This window comes from Schistocerca cancellata, chromosome 2 (assembly GCF_023864275.1).
Source record: "Schistocerca cancellata isolate TAMUIC-IGC-003103 chromosome 2, iqSchCanc2.1, whole genome shotgun sequence".
Lineage (NCBI taxonomy): Eukaryota > Metazoa > Arthropoda > Insecta > Orthoptera > Acrididae > Schistocerca > Schistocerca cancellata.
In genome coordinates, this window is record NC_064627.1 from 1,124,813,828 (window position 1) to 1,124,830,849 (window position 17,022).

The 17,022-nt window shown below is 39.3% G+C and overlaps 1 protein-coding gene across 1 annotated transcript in view; it reads left to right on the forward strand.

Annotated features, from left to right (window-relative positions):
- Positions 1-17,022, forward strand: part of LOC126161266 (uncharacterized) — a 322,839-nt gene that overhangs the window by 19,468 nt on the left and 286,349 nt on the right. The window contains exon 3 of the mRNA XM_049917005.1: positions 11,059-11,215. Coding sequence (XP_049772962.1) covers positions 11,059-11,215 — 157 coding nt within the window. The remainder of the gene's footprint in view (positions 1-11,058; positions 11,216-17,022) is intronic.

Genomic DNA, 17,022 nt, shown 5'->3' on the forward strand with positions numbered 1-17,022 from the left:
TTTGGTTGCCATCAGTAACAGAATTACGGGATGACAGTTCATGTGAAACAATACACAGGTACACAGGAGACGTCCTGCAGATACATAGAGTACTGGCATGCCTCAGCCAACACTAGAAAGCAGGAAAACAGCACGACATCACAATTGTCATCTGGTTTTCCATTCACCGATTTCCACCAATCACAAACAGTAATGAGAACACCAGTGAAAAGTTGGGTTTCCACCAATGAAAAGAAATAATAGAAACTTCTAACATACCTCACCTTCATCCTTAACAGCCTATCAGATTTAGATAACAGCCACATCTGCAGGTATATAACAAGCAAAGTTTTATCATACAGCAGTAAACAAAAACACCCTGAAGGAGGTCATTTGCAGACAAAACTATCAGTAGTTTTATATATTGACTATGAAGTCACAAACCCATAGAAATTGTATTGGCTGTCAACCTCTGGATGTTTGTATTTTCTGTGACTATAAAACATATTGCACAATCTGAGTAATAACTTAAAGGATAGCCAGTTTCACTATAAACTCTGCAACATACTGTTTCACATTTGGTTGCATGCCATCACGTTCCATCAGTTCTGATTACCCTTGTGTTCTCATTACCCTTGTGTTCTCATTACCCTGTTACACAATATGATTCCATGTGCATTCTTTAACAGTGGATACTTTGCTGAATGTCCTGCATGGTTTGTAACTCTCAAGAAGTTCACCTTTAATCTTGATGGTATGAGTGTTTGTGATCACATTGGAATGCCATTTTCTGTTCAGTGTTCATGGTGCAAGTTAATGGTTTGTTTGTATGCATTCATATAATTGATTCACCTCACTGGGTAATGTATCCACCACCTTCAATGTGGATGCAAAAGTACATTCGATCTCCTGGGGGAATTGTAAAGTAGCAACTTTGGAGGACATGGACAGGGCTGCAGCTAGATGACACTAGGTGGGAATGTGGGTCAGTGATCAGATGTGCAGAGATAGTCCTCGCAATTGTGATAAACACTGAATCTGAGCATGGTTAACGCAACTGCCTTGTCAGCAGGAGATCTTGCGTTCGAATCCCCATCTAGCAAACATTTCCACTTGTCACTCCTCATTCCACAAAAAGTCCCGATGCAGCTGATGTCAATAGTTCCTTCACTTATGTCAATAGTTCCTTCCCTTTCCTTTCCTTCATGTCCCCTCCACCTTCAAATTACATAACTAAAGGTTTGTTTTGAACATTTCTTGAATCTGATTGAGTTATATTTTCTTGGAGACATACAAGTCCCAGCTGAATTAAAATGTGTGCCATTGCTGGGACTTATGCTGAGGTCTCATGTTTACTATGTAGATGCACTAACCACTGCAACACCATAACATTACGGCTCCCATACCTGCATGGAGTACCCTAATCCAATGCCTTCCCTAACAAAAAAGGAAAAGCAGGGGAAAAGGGCTGAACGTGTGAACGGATGTTTGTGTTAAGGAGGGCATTGGATTTTGGTAGTTCATGCATCTGTGACAGCCTCCAAGTTGTGGTGAGGTAGTGATTAGCACATCTGCACAATAAGCAGGAGACCTGGGTTCAAGTCCTGGCTGTGGTACAAATTTTAATTCATTGCTTCAGCTTCTATTTCTTGATTGTTGATGATGTCCGTTTTGTATAAATACATGCCATAGAGGGTTGATCTCTGCATCTCAAAAACAATAATCTTCCTTCACCCTCCTGATGCACATAGTGAATCATTACAGCTAATATTCATCTGCTTTCAAATGAGCCTTACTTAAAGCTGAACTTCTGACCTTGCACTCTAGGGGTTCCTTGTGAGTCTGGTGCAAGAAACCTGACTTCCATCTTGCCCATTTTTGATTTTCTTCATAACCAAAGGCATATGTACAAAACAACTAAATTACAAACTGCTTACAAAGAACATAAAGTGCCACCTATGAAATGAGTACTTCTATAGGAAATTTCCCACTGACATGAATGATATACTACTACAATATTTTTTCAAAACTATATTTTTCCAAAATTAAGTTCCTATTTAACTTTCTCTGTTCCTGAAATCAAATTTGCAGGATGTTTTTGAATTACAATCCTACAAAATGTTCTTGTTAACTTCAGACAGATAAGGAAACTTAGAAGTACTACAGTGTATCAAACCAAATATTGCATATTTTCAAAAGACTATGAAGGCATCAAAATCCTCATAGAAAAATTAGCATCACAACAGTCATTTTGTTTAAAGAGTCAAATCTTGGTACATTACTTTCTATATTGTGCTTTTATTTCGAGCAAAGCAGTCACACAGTAAAATATTAATGATCTTCATCAGTATTTTCTCCATATTTTCCTCTAAAAAGTTCCAAAATTGTTCAACTTTCTCTGGGTTATGTCTGTCGCCACCTTTATTATGTGCACATACGTTGCTCAGGAGGTAGCCTTTGTTACTGCAGTGAAAAGTGAAAGACTGATTCTTACTCACAGTGAAAGCTGTCCCAAATAGTGATATGTTCTTGCCTATTTTCGTTTCTCACTTTCCTTTATAGATCCTACACCTCTCAATGTACATTGTATCTTCATCCTGATACCATTTCTTTCCGTGTCAGGATTATGTTGTGGTCGTCCATCATATTTTGTGTTTACCAACTTTGAATAATGAGTTGACATTCATTGTACTGAAGTAATATTTCTGTTTCTGTTTTCTTCACGCAGAAGTTGCAAGTGTCTCTGGCTTGCTTAAGCATTTGGGTATGGACTTCCTAGAATCCAAAGGCCTACGTGCTTTCCTAAGAGTGGTAGATTCATGCAGAGAGTTAGATGCCATCTTGTGTGGTATCTTCTTTTTGACAACATTCCATTATGTTTCATTTTTTAGAGGGATAGGGGTCAGTTAGCTCCTACATGATAGGAAATAGGGGAACCAGTTTGCTCCTACATGATAGTAGAATCGAGCTTGTAAGCTTCGATTTTATTGGGACTCTTGGTCCTTTTCTATCTTCGGTGCTGGACAGAAATAGCTTACAGGTTCTGAACTGCATGTAGTGGGTCTGTTCAAAGTTTAAAGACTGTGAATCTGCTTTAAACAATTAATTAATGTCAGTAAAAATTTTATTAGCAGCCATTTCTAAATCTGTATTTGACTTGCTATTTATTGCAATGTTACATCATCAACAAACAAAGCAAACTTAGCATCTGGCAATGTAACAGATGAGAGGACAATAAGATGAAGACTGATTGCTTACTCCACAGGTATTTTGCAGTGAATCCTTTGTTTCCTGTTAGTTACGTAAGACTTGACCATTTTACAGTACTGCCATGACACTATAACATTCTAATTTACTTAAGCGGATGTTGTGATTCCCATAATTAAAGGCTTTTGACAAGTCATAGAAAATGCCTCTACTTTGTTATCTAATGAATTAAGTGCATTCTCACTGTAAGTGTAATTAGTCTTCTATATATTAGAACTCTTTTTAAGAACCCAAACTGTGACTTGAACAATATATTATCTACAGTCAGATGCTTAAGAAGATATTTGAATCTTTTCAAATATTTTTGGGGATTTCATGATGGATGCAACTTTTTTGGGAGAAGTGACTGTCATTTCCATTTATTTATAGAGACTGCTCTCAGATATATCACTGAACTGTTTACTGTACCTGATAACCCCAAGCTGTCAATAACAGACACAAAGTACTTGTTTAAGAAGTTTGCAACACTACCTGCACTCGTTACCAATGTCTCCTTCATTTTTAGAGCTATCTGTTCCTCTTCGTTCTTGTCGCCACCTGTCTCTGTCTTCACTATATCCCATATAGTTTTTGTTTTGCTGTCCGCAGCTCGTGGTCGTGCGGTAGCATTCTCGCTTCCCACGCCCGGGTTCCCGGGTTCGATTCCCGGCGGGGTGAGGGATTTTCTCTGCCTCGTGATGACTGGGTGTTGTGTGCTGTCCTTAGGTTAGTTAGGTTTAAATAGTTCTAAGTTCTAGGGGACTGATGACCATAGATGTTAAGTCCCATAGTGCTCAGAGCCATTTGAACCATTTGTTTTGTTGTGACAGGAAAGCCTTGTTTTGCCAGTGTCAGGCCCAGGTTGGTGAGTTTGAATAAGATAAATAATAATTCCAAGATACATAATTTATATGAAAATTGAGAGACTTTTTTCTGGATAAAACATCTATAGGTAGATATCTGTTACTGTATTACAGTGATGAATTAACAGTATAAAAGTACATTACCACAAATACATTGCTCTATGTATTATTTTAATGTAAATTATGGGAAAGAAAGAAGAAACAAAAATAAGGAAATATAATCACTTAATTGTAACTGATGGATAGCTGTCACACAGACACATAATGATTAAGAAAATTGCAGTAGCTTTCAGGTCTTTCCTTTTCATCCTGTACAGTAAGTCTCCCCTGATGTGTGATTCTGGGTGACTTTCCCAAAATCAACCCCTTTTCCTAGACAGACCTCAGGACTTCGCCCTTCTTCCTTCCCCTTCAACCCTTATGCCTGAAGAAGGAGCCACTGGCTCTGAAAGCTTGCCAATCATAACGGTCTTTTATGTGTGTGTTCTGCCACCGCTTGGTGAGTAGATTTTTTTTATGAGTGTGAAAAGCTTGTAAGGGTGTTGCAAGGTAGGTTGTGCTGACAAATACTTCTTAAGAAACATACTCAATATGGTACGCCATTTCTGAGTTAATTAGTGTTGAAGTTAGCCAATTAAACCATTGCACATGCAAATTCCAGGGGCATGCCAGAGACAGTGGCACAAAACATGCTCTTTGTTTGCTTTCCTAAAGCTGAGCGAGAGAGTGATAACAAAAACTGGACATGGGATCAAACCCATGCTGAATTGGAGCAGTCTCACATGTTATCATGTATGCTGTGAGTATAACTGATAGTAATTGTATATGGTGAACCACTTGAATCTGCACATACAGTGGCCTGATTGGCAACTTCAGTACTAATTAACTCATAAATGGTGCATATCAATTTTTTTCCTGGGAGCCATAGAATAATCTATCCTGCAACACCCTGGCAAGCTTTTCTACATCTGCACATAAATGATTACTTCGCAGTTCACAATTAAGTGCCTGGCAGAGGGTTCATCAAACCATCTTTAAGCTACATCTTTACCATTCCAAATATTAAAAGAGCACAAAAAACAAAAACTTAAATCTTTCAGTGCAAACTCTGATCTCTCGTATTTTATTATGATGATTATTTCTCCCTATGTAAGTGGGCACCAACAAAATATTTTCAAACTCTGAGGAGAAAGTTGGCGACTGAAAATTCATGATGGAGGTTCTGCTGCTTTGAAAAACTCCTTTTTTTAATGACTGCCACACGAATTCATGTATCATATCCATGGTACTCTTTCCCTTATTTCATGAAAATATAAAATGAGATGCTCTTCTTTGAAAGTTTTGACACCTTCCGCCAATCTTATCTGATGTGGATACCACACTGCACAATAATACTCCAGAAGAGTGTGAACAAGCATAGTGTAAGCAGCCTCTTCGGTGGATCTGATATATTTTCTAAGAATTCTGCCAAAAAATCCCAATCATGGCTTGGTTTCCCAACAACATTACCACTGTGATCCTTCACTTTAAGGATAAGCATTTAATTGAGTTTATAGCCTTTAGATTTATGTGGTTTATCATGTGACCAAAATTTTTAGCGCTGATGTGGATTGGTTCACATGTTTCATAATTCAGCATCAGTTGCCATCTACATTTATACTCCGCAAGCCACCCAACGGTGTGTGGCGGAGGGCACTTTACGTGCCACTGTCATTATCTCCCTTTCCTGTTCCAGTCGCGTATGGTTCGCGGGAAGAACGACTGTCTGAAAGCCTCTGTGCGCGCTCTAATCTCTCTAATTTTACATTCGTGATCTCCTCGAGAGGTATAAGTAGGGGGAAGCAATATATTCGATACCTCATCCAGAAACGCACCCTCTCGAAACCTGGCGAGCAAGCCACACCGCGATGCAGAGCGCCTCTCTTGCAGAGTCTGCCACTTGAGTTTGTTAAACATCTCCGTAACGCTATCACGGTTACCAAATAACCCTGTGACGAAACGCGCCGCTCTTCTTTGGATCTTCTCTATCTCCTCCGTCAACCCGATCTGGTACGGATCCCACACTGATGAGCAATACTCAAGTATAGGTCGAACGAGTGTTTTGTAAGCCACCTCCTTTGTTGATGGACTACATTTTCTAAGGACTCTCCCAATGAATCTCAACCTGGTACCCGCCTTACCAACAATTAATTTTATATGATCATTCCACTTCAAATCGTTCCGCACGCATACTCCCAGATATTTTACAGAAGTAACTGCTACCAGTGTTTGTTCCGCTATCATATAATCATACAATAAAGGATCCTTCTTTCTATGTATTCGCAATACATTACATTTGTCTATATTAAGGGTCAGTTGCCACTCCCTGCACCAAGTGCCTATCCGCTGCAGATCTTCCTGCATTTCGCTACAATTTTCTAATGCTGCAACTTCTCTGTATACTACAGCATCATCCGCGAAAAGCCGCATGGAACTTCCGACACTATCTACTAGGTCATTTATATATATTGTGAAAAGCAATGGTCCCATAACACTCCCCTGTGGCACGCCAGAGGTTACTTTAATGTCTGTAGACGTCTCTCCGTTGATAACAACATGCTGCGTTCTGTTTGCTAAAAACTCTTCAATCCAGCCACACAGCTGGTCTGATATTCCGTAGGCTCTTACTTTGTTTATCAGGCGACAGTGCGGAACTGTATCGAACGCCTTCCGGAAGTCAAGAAAAATAGCATCTACCTGGGAGCCTGTATCTAATATTTTCTGGGTCTCATGAACAAATAAAGCGAGTTGGGTTTCACACGATTGCCATACAGATATCTTGTCTTAATCATTTTGCAATTTGTTTTGATCATCTGATGATTTTACATGATGGTAAATGACAGCATCATCTGCAAATAATCTAAGTGGGCTGCTGAGACTGCCTCCTAAATTGTTTATGTAGATCAAGAACAACAGAGTGCCTACTACATTTCCTTAGGGAATGCCAGATATTACTTCTGTTTTATTCAATGACTCTCTGTCAGTTACTGTGAACTGTAACACTTCTAAGAGAAAATCATGGTTCCAGTTGCACTATTCAGATGATACTCCATAGGCACCCAATTTGATTAGAAGTCACTTGTGAGGAATGGTGTCCAAAGCCTTCTGGAAATCTAAAAATATGGAATCAAGTTGATGTCCCCTGTTGATAGCACTCATTACTTTGTGAGAATAAAGAGCTAGTTGTGTTTCACAAGAATGATATTTTCTCAATCCATGTTGGTTATTTGTCAATAAATCATTTTCTTTGAGGCAATTCATAATGTTTGAGCACAATATATGTTCCAGAACTCTGCTGCAAATCAGCATTAGAGATATGAATCTGTAATTCTGCGGATTACTCTTCTTTCCTTCCTTTCGTATTGATGTGAGCTGTGCTACTATCTAGTCTTTAGGAATGGATCTTGTTAGATGCAAGTGAATGCATATGACTGCTAAGTATAGAGTCATTGTATCAGCATACTCTGAAATAATCCTGATGGTATACAATCTGGACCAGAAGCCTTACCCTTCTGAAGTGCTTTAAGCTGCTTTGCTACACCGAGAATACTATGAGGGTATTTCGGAAAGTAAAGATACACTGTACGCCAGAGGAACAGAAGAGGTTTGGCGAGCAAGTTGGAAACACTGGTGTTACAATTGAACCGTTAGCTTTCTCCTCGTGGTCGTTCGGCAGTTGAACGTTACTTCTGGTTGGAGTAGGTTGTGTTTAAAATGGCTGCACTGATTCAGAATCCCTCCAAATGTGAAGTGCGCTCTCTCATACATTTTATTCATGCAAAAGGTCAGCGACCAGTGGATATTCACAAAGAAATTGTTTCTGTTTATGGGAACATTATGAATCGACAAAATGTAACGAAATGGTGTCGTCATTTCTCTGAAGGTAGGACCGATGTTCATGACGAACAAAGAACAGGTCGAACATCTGTGATCTTTGATGCCCTTCTTCAGAGAACAGAGAAAGCAATTCGTGCGAATAGATGTCTCACATTGAAAGAATTGCATCAGATCATACCGGACGTGTCAATGACAACTCTTTATGACGTTGTGACTGTCAAGCTAAGGTACATGAAATTGTGTGTTTGCTGGGTTCCGAAACTGTTAACAGAAGAACACAAAAAGAAAAGGATGGGCTATGCACTCAACTTCCTCACACGCTATGCTGAAGCAGGTGATGAGTCCCTTGATCACATTGTGACAGGTGACGAGATATGGGTTTATCACCATACACCTGAATCCAAGCAACAATCAATGCAATGGCGCCATTTGAATTTACCAAAAGCCAAGAAATGCAAAATGTTGATTTCAGCAAAGAAAATCATGGCTTCTGTTTTTTGGGACAGACAAGGCATTCTTCTGTTGGAGTTTATGCCTCCTGGAATGACAATTAATGCTGCTGCATATTGCCAGACTTTGAAATGTCTTCAAAGGGCAATTCAAAACAAACGCAGGGGAATGCTGACAAGTGGAGTCCACTTGCTTCATGACAATGCTCAGCCTCACACAGTACTCATAACCAAAGTACTACTCAAACAATTCAAATGGGACGTATTGGACCATCCGCCATACAGGCCGGACCTTGCGCCCACCGACTTCCATGTCTTCCGTTACCTGAAGTCACATCTTGGTGGAAAATCATTCCACAATGATGAAGAGATCAAAGATGAAGTTGAAATGTGGTTCCAACAACAGGCAGCAATCTTCTATGACTGTGGGATACAAAAGCTTGTGCACCGACTTAACAAATGTTTGGATAACGGGGGTGATTATGTCGAAAAATAACATATTATCCAGTTAATAAGATGTAACTGACATTTTCTAAATAATTGTTCTTTTTAAGGACTGCAAGCCATTGTATCTTTACTTTTTGAAATGCCCTCGTATCACTAAGTTACTTATGTTGGCAGTTGTTCTTGATTCAAATTCTGGAATATTTACTTCATCTTCTTTTATGTAGGAATTTAGGAAAACCATATTTAGAAACTCTGCTTTATTTGCACTGTCATCAATAACATAACCATTGTTATCATGCAGTGAAGGTATCGACTGCATCTTGATGCTGATGTTCTTTACTTACTACCAGAATCTCTTTGGGTTTTCTACCGGATTTTGTGACAGAGTTTCACTGTAGAAACTATCAGATGCATCTCACACTGAAGTTCATTATAAATTTAGAGCTTCTGTAAAACTCCACCAATCTTGGGGATTTGGTATGCTTTTGTCATTGCTTTTACAATAGTGTTCTGACCTGGTTTGTGTACTTAAACTACATCTGGACTATGCCTACATAGTCAGACTGGAAAGAGTGGAGGCTGTCTCTTAGGAAGGGAATTTTTATCAGCTTTTTTAAATAGATGTATTTTGTGTTTATTTTTGCTGGGTATGAATGTTACACTATTCAGTGTAGGTAAAACAATCTTGTGGTCACTAATCCCTGTATCTGTCATGATGCCCCCTATTTTATCAGGATTATTTGTTGCTAAGAGGTCAAATATGTTTTCAAAGCCATTTATTTTTCGAGTGGGTGCTTGAACTTTTCATTCAAAATTATTTTCTGAGAGGGTATTCAGAACAATTTCGGACAATGTTTTATGTCTACCAGCGACTTTAAACATGTATTTTCACCACCATATTGAGGGTAGGTTGAATTCACCACCAACTAGAGTTGTATAAGTTGGGTACCTATTTGGAATGACACTTAAGTTTTCTTTGAACTGTCAGCAGTGTATCATCTGAGTCCGGGAAGTCGGTAAAAGGAACAAGTTATTAATTTATTCCAGTTGTCAGTTACAACCTCTACCCAAACTGATCATGGGAGCTATCTACTTCAATTTCAATAACAGGTAATACTTCTGACAGCAATAAACACTCCACCACCAACCATATTTAATCTATTCTTTCTGAACACAGTTAGGAGCTGCGTAAAAATTTTGGCTGAACTTATTTATGGCTTTACCCAGCTTTCCATACTTATAAGAATGTGAGATTCAGTGTTTTCATTTAGCGCTCAGAGCTCAGATTCTTTTCCAACACAGCTACAACAGTTTACAACTACAATATTGATTGTTCCTATGTCTACCCTCTTCCTGTGTTTGTTCTGTGCCCTTTGAAACTGAAGCCCTTTCTGCACTAGCCTGAGACTCTCTAACCTCAAAAAACTGCCCAATTCCGTTCACACAGCCCCGCTACCCATATAGCCATTTCCTGTGTGTTGTGGACTCCTGACCTATTTAGCGGAACCTGGAAAACAGCTACCCAATGGTGCAAGTCAAGTAATCTGCAACCTATGCCATTGCAGAACCATCTGAGTCTCTGATTCAGACCCTCCACTTGCCTTCATCTTGCAAGCAAGACCAGCAGTCCTTACTGCTTCAGCTAGCTGCCTGAAACCAGAGAGAATCCCTTCTGACCCAAAGTGACACACATCGTTAATACCAATATGAGCCACCTCCCACAGCTGGCTGCACCCTCTGCTTGTCGTGGCATCTGAAAGCACCTGTTCCTCACTTGGAATGACCCCTTCCAGTATGCACACAGAGTGCACTCGGGATTCCTTCCCCCAGGCATATCTCCAAGGGATCTCTAAGGGACCCCATTACGTGCCTAACATTGGAGCTCCCAACTATCAGTAATCCCACCCTCTGTTGAATGCTCAGATCTTGCACACACAGAGGATTCCTCTGCTCCTGACCAATCATATATATATATATATCACTAAGCTGCAGATACCTTTACTTATTTTTGATTGCTACCTGAACACTGAACTGCTTACTTGAATAGTATTATTAGGAAAAAAAGACATATTGCCTTATTTTTATTAACAGTAATATTCTAGAGAAGGTTATTACATTATAGTTTTAAGTTTTCTGTATTTATTTGATCATTTCATTGAAGACTCATATACATTAATTAAATAAATAATTTGTTTCAGACGTTAGTTAAACAGTCATCTCCCAGACCATCTGTAAGGCTCCAGGAGTACCAGTTACCTGTTGTTTCTTTCAAGAAGTCAAAAGAAGGTATTCCCAAGGTAAAAGAAGAAACTACATCAAAAGAAGACATTTCAGAGGCAAAAGAAGAGACACAAGGTACTTGTTTCCAAAGATAACATCAGTCTGTTTCATTATTGCCATTACATGTTTGTATACTATTTTTGATAAGAAGTCTAGTTAGGGGACATATTTTTAGCAATTCAGCATTGTACTGCACATATAGTTCAGCTATCCCCAGCTAATTCAGTACAGCTGAATCAATTTTAGCTTTGCAAATTTTGAGAAGTGATAATCTCTCACAATTGTGAATTTAATGCTATTGAAAAGAGAAATACTGTTAACAATAGATTCTGGCTTGCATTGGGAACAGTGATATGTTCTGCCTGAACAGCAAAAAGTAATTGATCACTCTTTTCAAGTAAAGCAATGTGGAACCTTTAACAATACAAGTTCTGTATAACACTCATACTTTGTAACATCACTTACAATATGGATTTGTGTTATTATGAAGCACTTGTAAAACCAACATGGAAAAGTCCTACATTGTCTGCATGCATTGCATGTATAACTAACACTTTACATACCTCACGTTAAGATAGAACATTATTGCACAAATTTCTTACAACCAGATGGCGCATCATAATATGCAGCCAATCCAGTTGGGCTGCGCATGGACACATTCCCAGGTTTTACAGACAAGCTGCGGCCTCCACACGAGTGCACATCTGTCACCACTTTCCAACCAAATACAGTGCTACTTGGACCTCAGAAATTTCATAGCAGCCCTGTGCAGCTCAATTCATCCCACAAGCTGCCATCCTTCCATCCTGGACAACAAACATCTTGTTTGCTGTCACCAAGTGCATTTTGCATAATCATGGCATTTCTGATGACAGTTAAAAGCCCATCAGTTTACTGTGCCACCTCAAAGAGCATGCAAAACTTATCAGTGATGTTATATTGTTCCCAGCCATCAACAAATGTGATGCAGTGAAGTCTGCATTCATTCAGTTTTTTGCCAGAACACTGGAGTAGCAACTATATCAACTTATCTACAATGAACATTTAGGTACTTTGGGTTAGCAGAGAAGGCTTCTTGGAAATTTTTCATCACTGGTGTCAGCATACCATTATTAGGGGCTGACTTTCTAAGGGATTTTCATTTCTCTGCCCCATTTTGTTTCATGGAACTGTTTTGCATCATTGTAGTGGATGTTCTTTCCCTGCATTCATCAGTGCTTTACCATCCGTCACATGCCCAACAACTACAGATCTCAGTTTGCAGACTTTCAGTTCATTTCTATATACAAAAGGCAATGTCCCAACTGACTAACTTGCTCATTCACTCTCTGATTCATAGTTGCCCAGCACAAACCACTAAGGACAGAAACTTTGAAATTTGCAGTGTGTGTTCATCTTACACTGTAGGCATTGTTTTAGAAGGGATTTTTCAAAATTCCACCCCTAATGAGGTGAAATAGGGGATGAAATGTTTTATTGAAAATATATCACTATTATGGCAATTTTGAAGCTAGACCTATGAAAGCTGGTATATGATCCTCAGTCAGAAATAAAGAAACATGTCATTATTATGTTTTCCGTCTTTCCCTTAGTTTCTTTAAATTCATGGAGGTGTTTACCGTCTGTGCGACTAAATGAAGTCAGTTTGTTTGTTGCCATGTGCGTTTCACTTCATTTATTTGGGAAACATCATCAGTGGCAATTTACAGCGCTGTTAACACACGTGTATGCTCCTGGAGGTGTATTTGTTGTTCTTCATACTCCAGTTGGCCGATTTCTGGCACTGTTTCATACATACTATGTAACATAGTAAGTTATTACGAAATAACATTTGATGCAATAAGGCACACTGCCATGTAGCATGGTGGCTTCAGGATGGCTACATTTTTTCTTCGTTCTGACTCACAGCGCAGCTGATGTTACCAGCCATGAGAATGGTCTCAAGTAACATTCAGTTGGTACACAAATTCATACCCCCTATGAATCTAAATAAACCATAGTAATTATCATCCAATTTTGTTCAAACTTGGTACGCAATCTTTTGTTATTAAGGAAGGGATCCTGTTAAAATTTAAGATTTTTATCTATTATAGTTACAGAGATTGAGAAAATTACTTAATGTCCTAAATCTGACACTTATGTTTCAAAACTCAGCTAGGAACAATAACTTTTTATTATCATCTGAAGTCATAACAAAGCTCACAGTATATAAAATCACTTAATTGGAATTTTCTTTTCAAAACTTTAATTACTCTATATTATGTAGTATAAAAATCATTCAAAATTATTATTTGCTAAATATTTTTGTGTGAATAAATGGGAATGCATGAGAGACTGTATGCGGGACATACATTAAAACTTAATGTCATTTTATGTAAAACATTATAAAATTGAACCATGAGAATATTGTGTTGCAACCACGAGGCTGATGACGTATGTCGATATGTGCTTGCTTTTGTAAGAGAGCAGCCAGAACAAAAGTCTGAAGCATAAAAAGTTTCTATTTTATTAAAAAATGTATTAGGAATTGAAATTGTAATGACATAAATGACTATGTGATTAGTGGTTGGCTAAGGCAAGTTTTGCAGCGAGAATGATCTGGAAGGATCATTCTGATTGGTCGTTCAGATCAGTAGCTAATCAGAACTAAGCGGTTCCCTCATGCAGGTAGTTAGATAGGCAAAGAGGAGAGGAGCATAGAGATAGTCGCTCGCTAACCTACTTCCGAGTAACACCATGCTAGATGACTCAGTGAAAATAGTATGTAAAATGAAGAGCTAGTGAGATCATTTCAGATGGAACGTGCCGTGACTAAAGCAGTTTAAGTTATGAACATTTTGAGGGAAGTGTGATGTCTCTGAATTAGTTAGTTGAAATTTTATAAGCGTGTGATCTTTTGGTCGGAGAGACAATTCCGCATGGCATGAAATACTTTGGCGAGCACTTCTAACATGGAAGACCTCTGAAATGACCAAATGTTCTACTCACTAGTAGTGGTGGGTCAGCAACTGTTAGATTGCAAATTTAATCGGGTCAGACTTGCAGAATTTCTGGCTGCTTTTTCGTGTGAAAATATGTTGTATAGACTGAACTTGTAATGATTGAGCCTTTGCCTTTTTAAATATGGACTTGGTAGCCATATCTTGTACTTTATTAAGAATAAAAAGCCGTTTCAATAGAATTTTCAAATGCTTACTGAAATTAAACTTCATCCTCTGAACGCCCGAAATTTTTGAATATGAACTTACAGGAACTGATCTGCAACTTGAGTTATGCAGCCTCTGTGTGGTAGGTATTAGGTAGTGGTTTCATCAACACTGCTTTACACTGCCTAGCATGTATCTACTACTGCAGAGTGAAGGGATGTCAGAAGGAAGAAATGTAGAGTTGGGTGAACTGTTCGATGAAAGTGACTGAGCGAGAGTACGGAGACAAAGGACGACAGAATGAACCCACCCAGCCACATCTTGTCACATCACATTTTTCACTTTCACTTCCATTTGGTATTCAACATACATTGAAATCGGCCAGCTGGAGTACGAAGAACAACAAATACATCTCCAGGAACACACACATGTGTTAACAGCACTGGAAATTGCCACTGGTGATGCTTCCCAAATGAATGAAGCAAAACGCGTATGGCAACAATAAAACTGCCTTCATTTAGTTGCACAGACGGTACATACCTCCAAAAAAGAAACGTGTTTCAGAATTCTTGGAAATTTTAATATCTATGGGGGTGAAATGGTTGGTGGAAAGCTATTTTGAAACTAAATCATTACTGAAGAACTACTAAAGTATTTTTAAAGATAAATCTATGAACACTATATTATGAGAAGGGAAGTTGCTACTCACCATATAGAGGAGATGCTGAGTCATCGATAGGCACAACAAAAAGACTATCACAATTATAGCTTTCATCCATTAAGGCCTTCTTCAAGACACACACACACACACACACACACACACACACGCACACACACAAATGCAACTCACACACATGACTACAGTCTCAGGAAACTGAAACCACACTGCGAGCAGCAGCACCAATGCATGATGAGAGTGGCGACTGGGTGGGGGTAATGAGGAGGCTGTGATGGGGAGGGGGAGGTATAGTATGGTGAGGGTGAAGGACAGTGAAGTGCTACAGGTTAGCCAGCGGGTAGGGGAGAGGTGGGGAGGGGGGGGGAGAGTGGTGGAAAATGAGAGAAATAAAAAGACTGGGTGTGTTGATCGAATGACGGCTGCATAGTGCTGGAATGGGAGCAGGGAAGGGGCTGGATGGGAGAGGACAGTGACTAACGAAAGTTGAGGCCAGGAGGATTATGGGAATGTAGGATGTATTGCAAGCAAAGTTCCCATCTGCGCAATTCAGAAAAGCTGGTGGTGGTGGGAAGGATCCATATGGCACAGTCTGTGAAGCAGTCATTGAAATGAAGGATATCATGCAGCATGTTCAGCAACAGGGTGGTGCACTTGTTTCTTGGTCAGTTTGTCAGTGGCCATTCATGTGGACAGATAGCTTGTTGGTTGTCATGTCCACATAGAATGCAGCACAGTGGTTACAGCTTAGCTTGTAGATCACATGAATGGTTTCACATGTAGTGTTGGCTTTGATGGGATAGGTGGTGTTTGTGACCAGATTGTAGTAGGTGGTAGTGGGAGGATGCATGGGACAGGTCTTGTATCTAGGTCTATTACAGAGGTATGAGGCATGAGGTAAGGGAATGGGAGCAGGGGTTGTGTAAGGATGGATGAGTATATTGTGTAGGTTTAGTGGATGGCGGAACACCACTGTGGGAGGGGTGGGAAGAGAAATTCTCATTTCAGGGCATGACGAGAGGCATTCAAAACCCTGGTGGAGAATGTAATTCAGTTGCTCCAGTCCTGTGTGGTACTGAGGTATGAGGAGAATGCTCCTCTGTGGCTGGACGGTGGGGCTCTGGGAGGTGGTGGGAGACTGGAAAGATAAGGCATGGGAAATTTGTTTTTTGTCTGATGGCTTTTTTCGATCCTAACCCAGTGCTGTTCTCCTTTGATTTGAGTATTTCATGAAACATCTATAGAAATAATGGGGTGAGCTTCACTTAAACCAACAAGAAAAGCCAATGGTGGGGGCTCTACAGGGCAAATCTGCAGTGTGAGTATTTTGTTATTGTAGTATACCTTTACACTACTGGTAGTTATCTATGGAGAAACACTGTTTTGATTTCTTTTTGTTAAAGTATGAAACTACTACAGATTTTGTAAGAACGTGAATGTTGCTAGATATGTAATGAAAGGAAAAGTGTTATATGAAAATCCACCAATGAGAAAGTTTTTCAGGGGGCAGCGAAGGGAAACTGATGCTGCTGAAGGCTGTGGAGACCATCAGTGGGGCATTGAATCTGTGTGAGCATTTGGGGGAAACTGAGTACAGCAGCGGGTGAGAGCACACACAGACATCAGCTTCTTCACCATCTTCTTCAAGACTCAAACATAAACTATCATTTATTCTAGCTGCTCACACCTGGGGCTTCAATAGTTATATGAGAGTCAATCTTGGTGATAAAGACGGTTGGTGTTTGCTACACTACAGAGAGGAGGCTGTGAAATAGCAATTTGGAACTATTCCATCTGTTGTGACTTGCACCATTGATGACTAATAATTTTTCTTCCCAGTAATTATGCTACTTGTTATAGTAATTGTTACACAGTTATGTATTTTGTATGTATGTGACATGTACCTAAACACTTGAAATTGTGTATTAGACTATGTTACCCCTAAACCCATTACTCATTTATTTACTTTCATTGCACTGAGTCCAGCAGTATGATTGGTAATCACTTACGGCATGTTAATCACAAAAATATTGAGAGTTGAATTTCTTACTCTCATATGA